Source organism: Silurus aristotelis (genome assembly GCF_946808225.1).
Source record: "Silurus aristotelis genome assembly, chromosome: 11".
NCBI classification, from domain to species: Eukaryota; Metazoa; Chordata; class Actinopteri; order Siluriformes; family Siluridae; genus Silurus; species Silurus aristotelis.
Window position 1 is genome coordinate 6,981,172 of NC_139584.1, and position 17,259 is coordinate 6,998,430.

General features: G+C 39.8%; 1 protein-coding gene across 1 annotated transcript in view; it reads left to right on the top strand.

Annotated features, from left to right (window-relative positions):
* The window catches only part of med27 (mediator complex subunit 27), a 75,837-nt gene that overhangs the window by 25,860 nt on the left and 32,718 nt on the right, over positions 1-17,259 (top strand). The window contains exon 3 of the mRNA XM_083555249.1: positions 172-302. Coding sequence (XP_083411375.1) covers positions 172-302 — 131 coding nt within the window. The remainder of the gene's footprint in view (positions 1-171; positions 303-17,259) is intronic.

Here is a 17,259-nt window from a genome sequence, read left to right on the forward strand (position 1 = left end):
AATCCAAGCTAGATTCTAACTAGATCTAACATGACTTCTAACCAGGGAAACTGAAGTTCAATATGTGGAACTATTCAAAACACTGAATAGACAGCTCTGTTTTCAATGTCTTTTCACAATATATTCTGTCAGAAATCTCATCCTGACTCTTTTGTCTTTTGCTTCTGCCAGTTACAGTATCATGCAGGTTTGGCATCCAGTCTGTTAAACCAGCAGTCGCTCAAGCGCTCGGCCAATCAGATTGGAGCATCGGCGAAGAGGAGACCAAAGGTCCAGCCTAGTACCCTTGTACTGCCCATTCAGTGAGTTCCAACTTCACATTCACTGCTAAAAACATGCCCTTGAAGTTTGTGATGTGCAATAATTTTGCCAATCTCATAAACCCATATTTTGTTTAATTTGAGCAAATGTACCATCTTAAGGAAAAAAGAAGGTAATATTGAATTTGATGGCTGCAACACGTCTCTCAAAAAAGGTATGCAAAAAAAAGTACATTTTAATTTATTTTTGGAAACCATGGACACTGTCCTCCAGACTAAAGAGGAGAGGATCATCTGGCTTGTTATGAGTGCTCAGTTCTAAAAGCAGCATCTCTGATGTTATAGGAGGGCATTAGTACCTGTGAAATGGTATACTTGCATATTTAGAAATGCTTTCTTAAATGCTGAATGGTATATACTGGTTTTAGAGCACCCATTTATTTATTTTTATATTTTTTTTTATACAGATTATAGAACAGGTGCTTTCATCCAGAAATCCGTGTTTTTTTTTTGTTTGTTTTTTTTGTGGCATCGTGAAACGAAGAATACACTAACAGGAATTGTTTACCAGCTAGAATCAGACACATGGGACAACATTCCTCTTCCACTTTTTTTTTTCTTCTTTCTTAAAACAATCTCAATGTAAATATTTCATGTTTTTAGTTTTATTTTCAATAGAATCTAGATTTGTGAGATTTGCAAATGATTGCATTCTGTTTTTATTTACATTTTGCACAGTGTCCCAACTTTCTAGAAAGGTGTCAATCATATTATTTTACTGTGTGTGTGTGTGTGTGTGTGTGTGTGTGTGTGTGTGTGTGTGTGTGTGTGTATGTATATATATATATATATATATATATATATATATATATATATATATAAAATGTAAAATTTAGCATTTAAAATTTCCCTTCTGATTGCGCCATGTGAGCACCTCAGACTTTTGGACAGCTGGTATCCGATCGCAAGTGAATCGATTAGGCTTCTCTCCATTTTGCTATGGCACGCAACCTTCTAACAACTTGATCAAAGCGTGACGTTCAGCGCGTGAGGAAATCACACATGGCTAGCAAGGTTGGAGACATCTTGAGGCAGATTGACTGTTTCTACCACCGCATTTTTTAAAACTTGTTCGTTACACAGCATGATCTTTGTAGGCATGCGAGCAAAGCGAGATTCGATTGGGGGCAAAACCAGATGTCTTGGGTTTTCTAGAAAATTCTACCGCTACAACTTGCAAAAGGTGTTTGCACCCTGATATTTGTAGACAGGGATTACTATGTTCGCATTACCAGTTTTAAATATCTTGTTGTCATGCTCAAGAGTGTTTCCTCTTCAATATGTACACTAAGATACACACTATATGGAAGTGTGTATATATATAGTGTGATTCGGTATGTAGCTCGGTTTTTAAGTCACGGTTCGGTTCGTAACCGGTACTGCAGTTTATTATCAATAACATTTGTGAACAACAGTTTACACTTTTAAAACAATTTTAATTAAAATGCTCGCTTGGTTAAATGACATACGACTGTATTTTTTATAAAAAAAATTAAATAAAATGTAATAAATCAGATTGATGCAATACACTTTTATTATATTGGTTAAAATTGGGTCTTCTTCTTCTTTCGGCTTTTCCCATTAGGGGTCGCCACAGTGGATCATTCGTCTCCATACCCCCCTGTCCTGTACATCTGCCTCTTTTACCCCACCTACCTGCATGTCTTCCCTCACCACATCCATAAACCTCCTCATATGCCTTCCTCTTTTCCTCCTTCCTGGTGGCTCCATCCTCAGCAATCTCCTACCGATATAACCCGTGTCCCTCCTCTGCACATGTCCAAACCATCTCAATCGCGACTTCCTCACCTTGTCTCCAAAACGTCCTACATGCACTTTCCCGCTAATAAACTTGTTTGTAATCCTGTCCATCGTCACTCTCAACGAAAACCTCAACCTCTTCAGCTCTGCTACCTCCAGCTCCACCTCCTGTCTTTTACTCAATACCACTGTCTCTAAACCATACAACATCGCAGGTCTCACCACAGTCCTATAAACTTTTCCTTTCACTCTTGCAGATACCCTTCTATCACAAATCACCCCTGTCACTCTTCTCCACCCACTCCACCCTGCCTGCACTCTTTTCTTCATGTCTCTAACACACTCTCCATTACTTTGCACAGTTGATCCCAGGTACCTGAACTCCTCCACCTTCTCCACCTCTTCTCCCTGTAACCGCACCACTCCACTGCCCTCCCTCTCATTTAAACACACAAACTCTCTTACTCCTACTGACTTTCATTCCCCTTCTCTCCAGCATGTACCTCCACCTCTCCAGGCTCTTTTTAACCTGCTCCCTACTCTCACCAAAAATCACAATATCATCAACAAACATCATAGTCCATGGAGACTCCTGTCTGACCTTGTCCATCACCACTGCAAACAGGAAAGGGCTCAGGGCCGATCCTTGATGCAGTCCGACCTTCACCTTGAACCAGTTTGTCGTTCCTCCTGCACACTTTACTGCTGTCACACTGTCCTCATACATGTCCTGCACCACCCTCACATACTTCTCTGACACACCAGATTTCCTGATACAATACCACAACTCCTCTTTCGGCACCTTGTCATACGCTTTCTCCAAATCCACAAATACGCAATGCAACTCCTTCTGACCTTCTCTATACTTCTCCATCAACATTCTCAAAGCAAATATTGCATCTGTGGTGCACTTCCTCGGCATGAAGCCATACTGTTGCTCACAGATGGTCACCTCTTCTCTCAGCCTGGCTTCCACTACTCTTTTCCATAACTTCATGGTGTGACTGATCAACTTTATTCTTCAGTAGTTACTGCAGGTCTGCACATCTCCATTATTCTTGAAGATCGGTACCAGCACACTTCTTCTTCATTCCTTAGGCAATTGGTTAAAATTGAGTAATCGTTTAAATTGTCACAAATTAAATTGATTAAATGTAATTAAATAATTGGAAACATGGTGACACTGCTCCAACTCTAGTTTCTTTTTTATAGCCCTGGTATTGCTGTGTATGTTTTCAAGTTTAATAATAAAACAAAAAAAAATAAAATGACACTGCGCTCAAATTTTAAGGCGGAGACCAAACAAACTTGCGGTCCGCCACATGTTCGTTAGGGGAACTCCGATTTTAACTAAAGTTAAAAGGATTGTATTTGATACACGTCCACCAAACCGGAAACCCTGTACCGAAACGGTCTGGTACGAATATGTGCACCGTTACACCGCTGGTAAAAATGCTTAAGAATTATCAGTGTATAATAGTGTGTTTGTTTGATTTCTACTTGTTTTAAGTAGTACTTTGTCCTTAATAGCTATAAGGGACTTAAAGGGGGAATCACTGGAAGGCTCTCGGGCATGTTCATGCTCCACAGAGTCGCTCCTGTTTTTGTTGGCTGATGTGCATATGCCAGCTGAGAAAAGTACTTCATTGTTTCTGCTGTGTACTGGAGGGGTCATAGATGGTGCGCTTTGATAAGAGGCTCGTAAGAGTGGAAACAAGGAGGATGAGAGAAGAAAAAAGCACGGTTCTCCAGCTGGAGATGAAAGCAGCAAGCAAATGAAGAGAAGATGGAGAAATTGGCAAGAGAGCGCAGTTGGTGCCAGGTGCTGCTTTTTTTTTGGGCTGTATGTGAAGGCCACACGGTAAGGAAGCACTCAGGAGAGTGGCCTTATAAAAATAATGCTCTGTGTTTGGGGGGTTCGGGGTGCGTGGACGTGATGCATTTGGTTCGGCTTTCAGAACTCAGAAATCTCCATTCAATGGAAAAAGTGTTACTTAAATGTAACTTCTTAAAAAGAAGAAGAAAAACACTGCAACTGAAATGGATGAATTTGGTGGCAAAATATGTCTTCAACTGTTTATTTCATTTCATTATATTATTATATGAATATTAATTACATTGTAATATACTTAATTCGACTACATAGTACAAACAGTACAGCTTTTTAGAGAACCGCATCCAGAACACACTCCAGATGTCTCTACTTCTGGATGCTGTCCATCCAAATCTCACTAGCCAATTAGCGAACATAAACATACAGAGCCCAAACTAAAACTTCATGCTATTGACCTTAGCTTGTGCCTAAAGTACTATTGAATGATGCTTTTCATGAAACAAACAGAAACATACAAACACTCTGAAACGATCAGGTAAAAAAAAAAAAAGCTGACTCTTCAAATAACCAACATTAATCGTTTGTTTATTGATAATCGTTGTTTTTGAATGTGCCAATAAGTTTTCTAATGCACTTTTGAATGTTTTTTATTTTGGGTTTTCTTTTTTTTTTGGTTTTTGACCCATCCTAAAATGAAACTTTTGTAAGGGGTGGGGTTTCCCCAGTAATTCACTCTGGTAGGCAGGTGAGATTCGGATCGACCGCTGACAAAAGTAGATTTTTGAGAGCGTTCTGGATTAGTGATGGGGAAATCTGATCATTTTAATGACTTGATTCTTTGGATCTCATTAATCAAATAAACCAAGTTCTTTTTTTTTTCTTTTCTTTTGAGTCATTTAGTTAATTGTGTTCCTTTAATCTTTTAATCGCCTTCATAGAGTATAAAGGAGTCATGTGACCAGAGGACTCATGAAATGAACTACTCAGTTCTGTTTCCTGTATATTGCACTGCATTCATGATAAATGAACGACTAGAAGAGAACTAAATTCAGTTTCCTGGACATAACCTACAGAGATTTAGCGATGCTTTGCCGATGCGCGTCCAGTAAAAAAAAAATGCATGAATCACTCTGAGACTACTCGTTCTTCTGAGTCACATCAAATCACATCAATCACTTTAACTGAAGTATTTTTATTTGGGGAGACTTTTACTTTCACTTCGCTACATTTCGAAGTCAAATATCGTACTTTTTACTCCACTTTATTTAGCGAAAACAGTCGTTCCATTTTATTTGTGAGTGGATAAAAACTTTCCATTAATCAGGGTAAAGCCCATGCTCCGTTTGAAACTTTTGATTGTCGCTTGGTGGTATCTATTTATCACCGACATACAGTTCAGCATCAGATCAACAGCAAGCAGAACATTTAAAGAGGAATAAATGATGGGAGAAACTGCTGACTCGAACCTGCCACAACACCCATGGCCTTATTTGCACAAACATTTTTTTTTTTCTTTTTTTTTTTGGGAAGTACAGTAATCCCCTGTTTATCGCAGTGGTTACATTCCAAAACCCGTCACGATAAACGGACGCCAGCCCAAAAATGCTATTTTAACATAAAAATCCATAAAAACAATTCCCTATGAGTTTTTTTGGTCTATGGTGCTATCCACGAGAGGCCGGGAAAATCAGCCAAACTAATTAGTTATGTGGCAAACGCAATTCCACGATAAACCGAGGGCGCGAGATTCCAACTGCGGCAAAGCGGTGGGCTACTGCATTTGAAAACATTTTGGGCTCATGATGATTTTAATAGATATCAATCAGTGTTTGACTCATTAATATCATTCTATTAATAGATTGTGTGCTAAGAGGCACATTAGAGTCTTTTTACATAAACTGAGTTGATCAAGTCTTGTGACAAAATTGATAATAGGAACATTATAGTCATAATAAATCAAAGTACTTTGGACACTAAGCGTGTACTTTTACTCAAGTGAAAATTTTAAGCGAGCGCATATGCTGGAGTAATATTTGATCTAGTGTATCTCTACTTTTGACTCAAGTACATAGTTTGTGCACTTCGTCCACCACTGCATGCAACTCAGTACTTCATAAATGAACCAGTAAATAATTCAGAATGCTCACCAACATTGTCTACGTTGCCAGTTCATTGTTTTTCAACTGCAGGGTGTTTATCACCTTCCTCACAGTATATTGTTCTTTATGTCTTGAAAAGTTTGGTTCCATCGTTTATGGTGCAAATTTAATTCCATCAAAAAAAAAGGAAATGAAAAGGTATCTGCCCTCTGACCCCTTAACTTATGATTGGGCCTAATGTCAGAACAAATAATCACTCGAAATGTCAGGATTGTTCGGCTCGTCTCGCCCTCGCTGTATTTCCTCTGGTCTGGCAAGAACATATCATTAAAGGTCACAGGAAAGTCAAGTTGTCATGATAAATCTGCGGGAAGTGCATTCAGTCCTACCACAGTTGCCATGCTGCAGTGCATCGTGGGTCTCTGATGAAGACTTGCTGATGTTTAAGGCGTGGAAAGGGCGAGTTCGGGAAGGTGAACGGAGACAGAGCGGTTCCTCTGTCAGGTGCTATTGTCCTGATGAATTTGCCATTTCTTAAAAGGAGAAGCGCATGAATTATGCAGCGATGCCTTCATTCCAGTTTGCTGTTATGTATTATTTTTTTTATTTGTTTTTTAGCTGTAATACATTTCCATTCTGCATCGCCAGCTAGTTTTCTCAAAAGTTAAATGTTAATGTTCTGAGTGAGAGTGATAATGGGATATTTTGTGATTATAATACTTAGGGGTTTTGTTAGCTCCATAAATATAAAATATATAGAATAATATACAATAATTATATATATATATATATATATATATATATATATATATATATATATATATATATATATATATATATATATATATATATACAGTATATATATATATATATATATATATATATATATATATATATATATATATATATAAGGGGGAGTGGTGGCTCCAGCGGTTAAGGCGCTGGGTTGCAGATCGGAAGGTCTGGGGTTCAAGCCCCGGTATCGCCAAGCTCCCACTCTTGGGCCCTTGAGCAAGGCCCTTAACCCTCTATGCTCCGGGGGTCCCTTACGAGGGAAATATCAAGGTCCGTGACGTCGGAGTGACGTGGGCCGCCTTCCCGTGGGCTCACCACCTGCAGGAGGGACCGTACGGGACGGTGCTGTGAGGGGCAGCAGTCGAAGGCGGGGGCCTGCTTAGACTGCTGCCCCCGCGACCCGAATTACGGATAAGCGGAAGAAAATGAATGAATGAATGAATATATATATATATATATATATATATATATATATATATATATATATACTAGCGGAAAGTACCCGTGCTTCGCTACGGAAGGCAGAACGCTAAGCAATATGGCAATAAGCAGTAAGCACTGAGCAGGACTGGATGATCAGAGATCAGAACGTAACGTCAACAAATAACGTACTACTACTTTGTAGTACCGATACAGGGCAAACTACTTTGAAATAAATTTTTATCATGCATCTAACATGTAATAAGAAACAATGTACTAAGTTTCATTAGGATCCGTAATGTTATTTTGAAGAGTTTACAATGCGTGAGATGTTCAGCCATGATATGGCGCCCCTGGAGCATAGAGGGTTAAGGGCCTTGCTCAAGGGCCCAAGAGTGGCAGCTTGGCGATACCGGGGCTTGAACCCCCGACCTTCCAAACAGTAACCCAGAGCCTCAACCGCTGGAGCTACCACTCCCCTCATGTCTGCTTTAAGAGTATTTTTTTTTGTGAAACTTTGACTTGTGGGTTCAAGTCCCAGCACTGCCAAGCTGCCACTTCTGGGCTTTTGACCAAGGCACTTAACCCGCTCTGCTCCAGGGACGCTGTACCATTGCTAACCCTGTGCTCTGACTCTAGCTTCTTAACAAGCTGGGATTTATGAAAACCAGGGGAGGGGGTAGCTCAGTGGTTAAGGCTCTGGGGCACTAGTAGGAAAGTTGAGGGTTCAACCATTGATATTGCCAAGCTGCCACTATTGTACCCTTGAGCAAGGCCCTTAACTCTTTTTGTCAAGTGGTGCTGTAACCTTTCCTGTATCACTGGGATATGCAAAGAAATAAGAATTTTCATGTGCACTTGTTGCCTTTTACTCCAATACAGTTCAGAGTTCACCACTTTACATGTACAGCATTTGGCAGACACCTTTATCCATAGTGACCTACAATTATCTGTTATACAACTGTTCAGTTGAGGGTTGAGGGTTAAGGGTCTGCTGGCGGTGGCAGATTGGTGATGGGATCGAACCTTCTAAGGCCAAAATCCAACGTCTTAACCACCTGAGCTTCATTGAAGCAAACACCTAAACTGTGTTAAATGGGATTCAGTTGCAAGGGTCTTGAAGCATGCCTTCCTTCTGGCCTGAGAGATGGTGGGACCAAACAATCCATCAGAGGGAGTGTGGTGCAGTGTGGGGTGAGATCAGTGCAGTGAGGTAGATAGGTGCTGGTCTGTTTTTAGCTTTGTATGTGAGCATCAGTGTTTTGAATCTGATCTGGGCAGGTACAGGAAGCCTTTTTAGGGAGCATAGCAGTGTGGTGGTGGGGGGGGGTCTTATGAATATTGACAACCTAAGTAGTTTGGTGAACCGGACTGACGGACACACGCCTAAAGCAGTAATAACTTTATAAAGCTGTTTTTTTCTTAGATTACTCTTCCTTCTCAATTTGTTAAGGAACACAAATGACCGCATGCAAAAGTCCATACTTAAAACTTCAATATGGGTTTTGTGGATTTTGTCAGGTTTTGCGCTGTGCACATGGAAGACCGCGAAATCCGCAAAGCCAATATTTACATCTCGAGGAAACATGATGAATTTAATTAACCATTCATGTAGAGAACCCCAAAGACTGAGCTGAGCTGAGCATCCAGAGTACATGATGAACACATGAGACAGGGGATTATAACACTATACCACAGCTCTGTTTAATACTTGATTCTGATTGGGTGACAGACATGCTTTTTTTAATTAGTTAATGCACAGCTAAAGTCTTTCAAGCCAAGTCGCAACTACATTACAGTTTTGTTTCACTTTACCAAATTAAGGGAAATAATGAAAAAAATATTTTCTGTCCATTACAGCAAATTGCCTAAATGAAATATTATATATTTTTATTTGTATAGCACTTTTAACAATAAACATTGTCTCAAAGCATCTTTAAACAGTTAAAGCAGTAATAAAATTAATGTTCTTAAGTGTAAGTTTGTCCATAATGAGCGTGCCGGTGGCGACCGGCAAAGAAAATCTCGCCGAGATGGCATAAGGAAGAAACCTTGATAGGAACCAGACTCTAGAGGAACCCATCCTCATCTGGGTGGCACTCAATGTCCATTTATTACAGCTAGACGATGTTGAGGTGTGCAGTGATGGTGATCAGATGAGCAACTGTAGTCCTGATTCAGTGTACTAATGGGATAATTAATGAGAGATTTGATTGGGAGCAGTGTAGACTAAAACAGGGGTGATGGTCCTATTTTCTAGATCTAGTGAGGATTCTGCTGCATTCTGAACTGACTGAAGCTTATTTATGCACTGTAAAGCAGTACAGTAATCTAATCTAGCTGTAACAAATGCATGAACTAGTTTTTCTGCATCCTGTAACATCTAACTTTTGTTACTAACAAAAAGAAAAAATGTCAATGGAAATTTTTCTTTAATTTAAAGGACTATAAAGCGCACCCATATATAAGCCGCACCCACTGAATTTGACAACGATTTTTATTTTGAACATGAATAAGCCGCACCTGTCTATAAGCCGCAGGTGTCTACACTGAAACTAATGTACTTTACACAGGCTTTAACGACTGTCTGTTAATAAAATACAATTCCTTTTATTTCAGCACCTTGTTAAACAGTCTGAAAAGTCCGAATTGAGACCTATAGCACAAATATTCAACACAGATTTTCATGTGACCAGCGTATGAATCTTTTATTCATCATTTTCTACAATATGATGTAACAGTGGGATTAAACGTGAGATCTGAGAGTCGCTAACAAAGCAAGTGGTGTTAGTTGCACGTTGTTTTAGTACAGTGATGGTGTTTATCTCATAAAGAATAACACCCCTCAACAATTAAAGCTGAGCCCTGATGTGTTGCAGCAGCAGCGCTCTGATTTTCAAGGACCGAGTAACTGTTATAAAATCTAAACTCGCAGGAAGCCTGAATCTTATTACACCGGCGCCGCTTGTGAGATTCAGGTCCCGAGGAAGCGCTGAGCGATTACGTACGCTTGTGTTTTCCTTCTGTGTAGTTATTAATCCTCTGAACAGAATTGGGCAGCATTTAATCAGCTAATCTGGCACAGAGGGAGCCAAGCCTCTTACGCAGACAGACTCCCGGCAGCTATTTGGACAGCAGTTATAGTTTATAATGGGATAAATAAATATGCATGATTTCGACTTGTACCAGTAAATCCACTCAGCACATTTTAACGGCACATGGGTCGGGGAAGTGTAATTAGCCTGAAAATCTATCCAATCCCAATTGAACATTAGTTAGACTGATTGGTCCAAAGTTGTTCTGAGGGGGGAAAAAAGTCTCTTTATTTATATATATATATATGTATGTATGTATGTATGTAAGCATATCTGCCTTCTGCTGTATATAAATTTAAATGTTTTATTGGGGTTTTGTAATGTATTTTTATTCTATTTCTATGTCACGGACATGCGATCAAAGCATTTCACTGCACGTCGTAAAAAAATATTTAGTAAAATATGAATTATCTAAGGTATAAGAGTAATAAAAGACTTCAAGATGCACTTACATTTTGGAAAAAAGTATTTTTGTGGTGGAAACTGTAACACCACTTTGGGCCAGGTCACATCACACCACTCTGCTGTGGATTAGATCCCTATTGCACACTATATCACTTTATTATATTAAGGGTTTTCTTTAAGCGTGCTGATCTAGACTAATGGAACAAACCGAAATCCCAGACTAATGTTATGTTCCATGAAACGCACTCAGAAAGGCAAGTTATGACACAGTCCACTCTTTGTATTTAAGTAGAACCTAATAAGAATTTGTTTACCGTCTTGTGATGAAACGGGGATCTAATTTCAGTGCTGCATTGCAGCACGAATATCCACAGCTGGAACGATATGAAAATTTCAGTTGCTGGTGATCTCTGATTAGAGCGAGAGATGAAGGCAGCTCCCCCAAGCCCACCACAGCCTCCCCCTCCGCCATCCATCAGCATTCATGGCAGCCTCTCACACAGGCACAAGAAAGGGCTATTTGATGACTTTGTAGCATTAATCATACAGTGCGGAATGTGTTGCCCTGTTATACGATGAAGAACAAAGTGCAAAATCTGGAATGTTTTCTCTTCTTTTCTTTTTTTTTTTTTTTTAAACTAGACAACGGTTTCGGTACCGGCGTCTCACCCTGAAGTCTTTTTAGTTGTTGTTTTTGTGTTTTTATTATTGATTTTATTTTTATAAATTAAACAATGTGTGCGGTTGTAATTTTGTGCAAAAGGTTTCATCATCCTCGCGGCCAGAGAAGATAATCTGGAGCATTAACATTCGCGACTATGTCCACAGTGGATTCTTTTAAACTGCCTAACGGATCCTCCCCGATGCCTGTCGCTACCGAGCTCTCATTAACTTTGCATTTAGATTGCATGTCAGATAAAAGGAAGGGCTCAGGCTGCTGGTCAGAGTGAAGCTTCGTTCCTTTCGGCTCGTTCGATCGGGACGATTTCGTCAGCGCACCTTACACGACAGCCTCAAATCAACTTTTCGGCTGCAGCGATTTTCGTTCCAGGCCGTTCACCGAGACCCGTTTGGCCGTAGCGTTTTCACAGCTCTGGAGTAAAGACAGGGGTATTAAAGAACCCCAGACCACCAGGGGTCTCATTAGAGGTCGACCGCCGGTTGATGATTTTACAGATACCGATATCTAGGTCGGATCGTACTTGCCGATAATCGATTAATCAACCGATTAAAAAAATTATCATACACCATGTAAAATAGTACCAAACATTTTATTACCAAAAAAAGAAAAACTGTACTGAATCATGAAAATGTGCTAAAAGAAATCAACTAAATAAATGAAAACATTAATAGCATTTTGTAATATAAAATATAATATATATATTTTAATTCATAAATTAGAAATATACCTTTCGGCACTCGCCGTGCAGCGCACAATCTCAAGTAAAATACAAACGGCACGTGGCATGAGTGATTCGCCTCTAGAGGGCGCTCTCGTAATAACAGCGGTCCGGAAGCTGGAATATGAAGTGGTTATAGATTTTTGCTAATGTTTCTAGCAATCAACCATTAGTTATCTCTAGTTTTCATAATATTTAAAGAAATCTTAAGTAATAACAGGGTAGGGTCATCTATTTTGAGCAAATTACGACCCCCAGGTAATCATGGTAAAAAAAAAATACAAAAATTTTAAACACCCCTTACTGTTATTTGTCTAAAAGATTTGTTCATTAGGCAGGTCTTAGGAGCCTTACCTTGTGTTTTAAAAAAAAAACTGACATTAGGGGCATTTTGTGTAAATTAAAGATCATGTCAAGCATCACATCCATATGTGGTTCTTTTGCAAACGTTTACCAGACAATTGGAGACATAGAGCTGTAGAGTATTTACACTGGAACTGAGACTCCCAGACTTCAAGGATGACTATGCCTTTATGTGCAAAGCAAGCAAGAAGTTAAGTGTTTTGCACAGACCCCTTAGCTCAACTCCATTGAACACCTAAGGGACAAACTGGAACAATGCTCTTATAGTGGAATGAGCATGAATCCCCGCAGCCATGTAAATTCCCTGTGGCAAAATGAGAACGCTATATTTACGGAAACATTCCTCAGATATTTTGGTCCATATTGACATGAAAGCATCACGCAGTTGCTGCAGATTTGTCGGCTGCACATCCATGATGCGAATCTCTCGTTCCACCACATCCCAAAGGTGCTCTATTGGATTGAGATCTGGTGACTGTGGAGGCCATTTGAGTACTGTGAACTCATTGTCATGTTCAAGAAACCAGTCTGAGATGATTCTCGCTTTATGACATGGCGCGTTATCCTGCTGGAAGTAGCCATCAGAAGATGGGTATACTGTGGTCATAAAGGGATGGACATGGTCAGCAACAATACTCAAGTAGGCTTTGGCGTTTACACGATGCTCAATTGGTACTAACAGGCCCAAAGTGTGCCAAAAAAAATATCCCCCACACCATTACACCACCACCACCAGCCTGAACTTTTAAAACAAGGCAGGATGGATCCATACTTTCATGTTGTTGACGCCAAATTCTGACCCTACCATCCGAATGTTGCAGCAGAAATCGAGACTCATCAGACCAGGCAACGTTTTTCCAATCTTCTATTGTCCAATTTTGGTGAGCCTGTGCGAATAGTAGCCTCAGTTTCCTGTTCTTAGCTGTCAGGAGTGGCACCCGGTATGGTCTTCTGCTGCTGTAGCCCATTCGCCTCTAGGTTCGATGTGTTGTGAGTTCAGAGATGCTCTTCTGCATACCTCGGTTGTAACGAGTGGTTATTTGAGTTACTGTTGCCTTTTTATCAGCTCGAACCAGTCTGGCCATTCTCCTCTGACCTCTGGCATCAACAAGACATTTGCGCCCACAGAACTGCCGCTCACTGGATATTTTCTCTTTTTCGGACCATTCTCTGTAAACCCTAGAGATGATTGTGCGTGAAAATCCCAGTAGATCAGCAGTTTCTGAAATACTCAGACCAGCCCGTCTGGCAGCAACAACCAGGCCACGTTCAAAGTCACTTAAATCATCTTTCTTCCCCATTCTGACGCTCGGTTTGAACTGCAGCAGATCGTCTTGACCATGTCTACATGCCTAAATGCATTGAGTTGCTGCCATGTGATTGGCTGATTCGAAATTTGCATTAACGAGCAGTTGGACCTTGTACCTTAGGTGTACCCAATAAAGTGGCCGGTGAGTGTGTATGTGTTATATATATTTTTTATATATATATATATATATATATATATATATATATATATATATATATATATATATATATATATATATATATATAAGTATGTATCTATTTATTTGTCTTGTTATTTGTATTCATCTAGTAAATAAAAATAAACATTCTATTAGGAGAAGTAGTATTCTGGTCACAAATTCTGTCACAAATTAGCATAATATACCCATCTTTCTCAACTTCTTTCTATTAGTGTATCGCCATTTATATATATTATTATTTTATATTATATTATTTTTGCGATTTGTTTAGTTGTTTTTGTCTTTTTAGTTGCCTGTTTGGGTCGATTCTCCAAACCGGAAAGTAACCCTTCTGAACATTCTTTGCTTTCTCCCAGGAATATGCTACTGCTTGTGATCCCGACTTTCACATCCAGTTTTCTACAATCTTTACAATAATGACGAATTTTCAATAGTCCTTTGCGATTGTTGCTTTGGGAGTGTACGAACTTGATCCCCATGTCACACTGTAGGAGCTCAATCGCCATAACTTCAGACTGTACGACAATCAAAAACTGACGTCCACAAGAAAAAGGCTTTTTTTTTTTTTTTGTGATCGATCCGAGACATGTTTTCACGTTAATGGTAGCTAGCAGCAAACAAAAACAATCTGTAGCATTCATTTTGTTTATGACATAACTTAAGTTTCTAAGTTGCTTGACATTTGATGGTGGTGGTTTGATGTCTCTCTAATCGCGTTGTCGGGTTCGGGGCTATATGCGTTTTTATTTATTTTTTTAAATAAACAATTTATATTAACAGAAAATAATGGTTAAATGTGGCTGGAACTGGGCTGTGATGTAAAGCTTGTTTTTCTTATAACAGCATGCCCTGATATCTTTTTTCCATACATACTCAGAAACGGTAGTCGCCAGTGATGGTTGTTTCATCAATGATGCAGCTTTAGCTGTAGATAAGCGTTTTGCAGGGGCGGGTCTCCACTCGTCTTTTGAACTCGGTGACTCAGCTGTTCAGACAGGCAGCGAGAAGAAAGTCTTGACTCATGTCTTGAGGGACGGCGGTTAAAGTCGTGCTCACGCAACGGTTTCCTTACTGTCTTCAGGTAGGTGGACACTGATCCGTTTTTGGCTTCGTATCGATGTGGGCAGCTATAGGAAGTGAAGAGAATGCAGCAATGGTGTGATGTGGGAGCACTTGGGCAACATGAAACAATACACGTAGCCGCATATTAAATCAGCATCGGGGGAAAAGTTGCCCTCGTCCTGATGACAAAAGACAAATAGAAAAGGAGCAGACCCTTCCTGACCACAACCAAGAGTTTGGTTGTTTGGTGCAGAGTGCTGCATATGGATAGTTAAATACCTCTCGTGCCTTTGCTCCCCGTATATGTGTCAGTGTAATATCATGTTTCACACTAGCAGGCGGTAATTGGCTTGCACCTGCTCATAGTTTGCAGCTTGTGGGTGTGTAGCAGCCACTACAGTTGTCGCTCGTAGGCTTGCAACGTCCGGCTTCCCAATCTCCACCCCCAGATACAACAGTGGGATTAGCGATGAAACAAAAAACATCATATCACAAACATTTGATACGCCACCATGCATCAATATACATACTGTTAGAAATTCAGTATTCCTTCATATTACCTATTACATACACATACCTATTACCTATATATATTAGGGATGAGTCTCTTAATAACTGAGACCCGATGCGATTCGCATCTTGATGCATAGCCTACGATACGTTATAGATACATATGAAGCAGCTACCGATGCGTCGCGATACGCTTCAACCCTATCCCGAAGGCCATGCGATACGATTTCGATTCGATTCAGTGCATTACGATGCAAAATCCGATATTATGCAATTCAATGTGGTACAAATAGTTCCTTTGCTTCAGACAGACAGCAAATCATAAATTTACTTCACTGACTTCTAACGCATGGCCCTTTCACAAAACAGTCTTTTGTAGAGATAAAAAAAAAAAAGATTTAATAAAACCAGAGGTTCTTTCCCTGTTGCGTCTCCAGACAGATGCAGCTCTACCTCTGCCATGTCAATCTATATTCCGTTTGACTCTCGGGACACGCCCCGGTCTCCGTAGCGCTGCGATACGTGATATTCACAGAGCAGCAGCGGTGCTGAGAGAACGCGCTCGAGAAACAGTTTAGCGATTAGAAACCTGTATATAAAATATCGGTCACAAATGATTGGTCACTTTCTAAATGCTAAAAATATAGCGCAGCTACTAATAATTCTATATGAATTAATCGGTTTTCTGTGATTTTTTTTTTTTTCAATCGATGCATCACATCGTTAGCTTTTATGCCGATGCCAACCAGTGAATCTTACCATTCCTAATATATATAACTGTATAAAGTCCAAGAAGCTATGAAGTTAAACAAATGATACAATGCAATAACCATGGTGAGAATTGACATTTCTTTACGTCTCTTACACATATAAGCACGTATAAGACGAAACCATGATTTCAGTGTTTTTCATCCATTTTTTCCCCTTAAAAAGTAAATAGGAGCTTCTTGGAGGTAGGATCTAGAGAAGAAACATTGGACCACATGCTCAATTGGATTGGTCTGAGGAATTTGTGGTGATGGTTTGCTGATTAGCTACAAATTGTGAGAAAAGCACGTGAAATTTTTTTTGTGTCGCCCATCACAAAATGCCTTTTTTGTGCGTCGATGATGATGTCTGAGTAATTTTCTGAGTTATTGCCTATGTGATTTTTAAAGCGTTACTTCAGCAACAGTAAAATTCATGGACTGGTATATAAGCTGGAAAGATCTTATGTACACTAGCCAAGTTATAATTTGCTGGCATTTTAGATCCACCCACAGTTTAGCAAAGCTTGTCTGGTTGTTTTGCCAATTTTTATTTATTTTATTTTTTTCTTTCCTTGCTTTTCTGGTTTGAATTGTCATCCTTTATTTGCTTATTCATGGAACAACCCTTCTTAGATCTCCTGCTCCTCGTGTTGCTTTTGCTCTCAGGTTAAACCCAGCCTCCTAACTGTGTGTGTGTGTTGTGTGTGTGTATGTGTGTAATGACACAAAGAATAGGCTGGTGATTAGCAGGCAATTAAAACAATGCTAATTAAAAGGCCTGTGGCGGTGCCTGAAGGAACAGGATGGACATGAAGTGCTAAACAGAAGCCTTGGAAGGAGGGAAGAAAAAAAGAAGAAGACAAGGCTGATTTTGAGTGTTGCAGCCTAGCGCAGATCACAAGCGGTGTACACACCCCCTCGTCCAATATGCTTCACATGAACCAAAGACGCATGAAGAT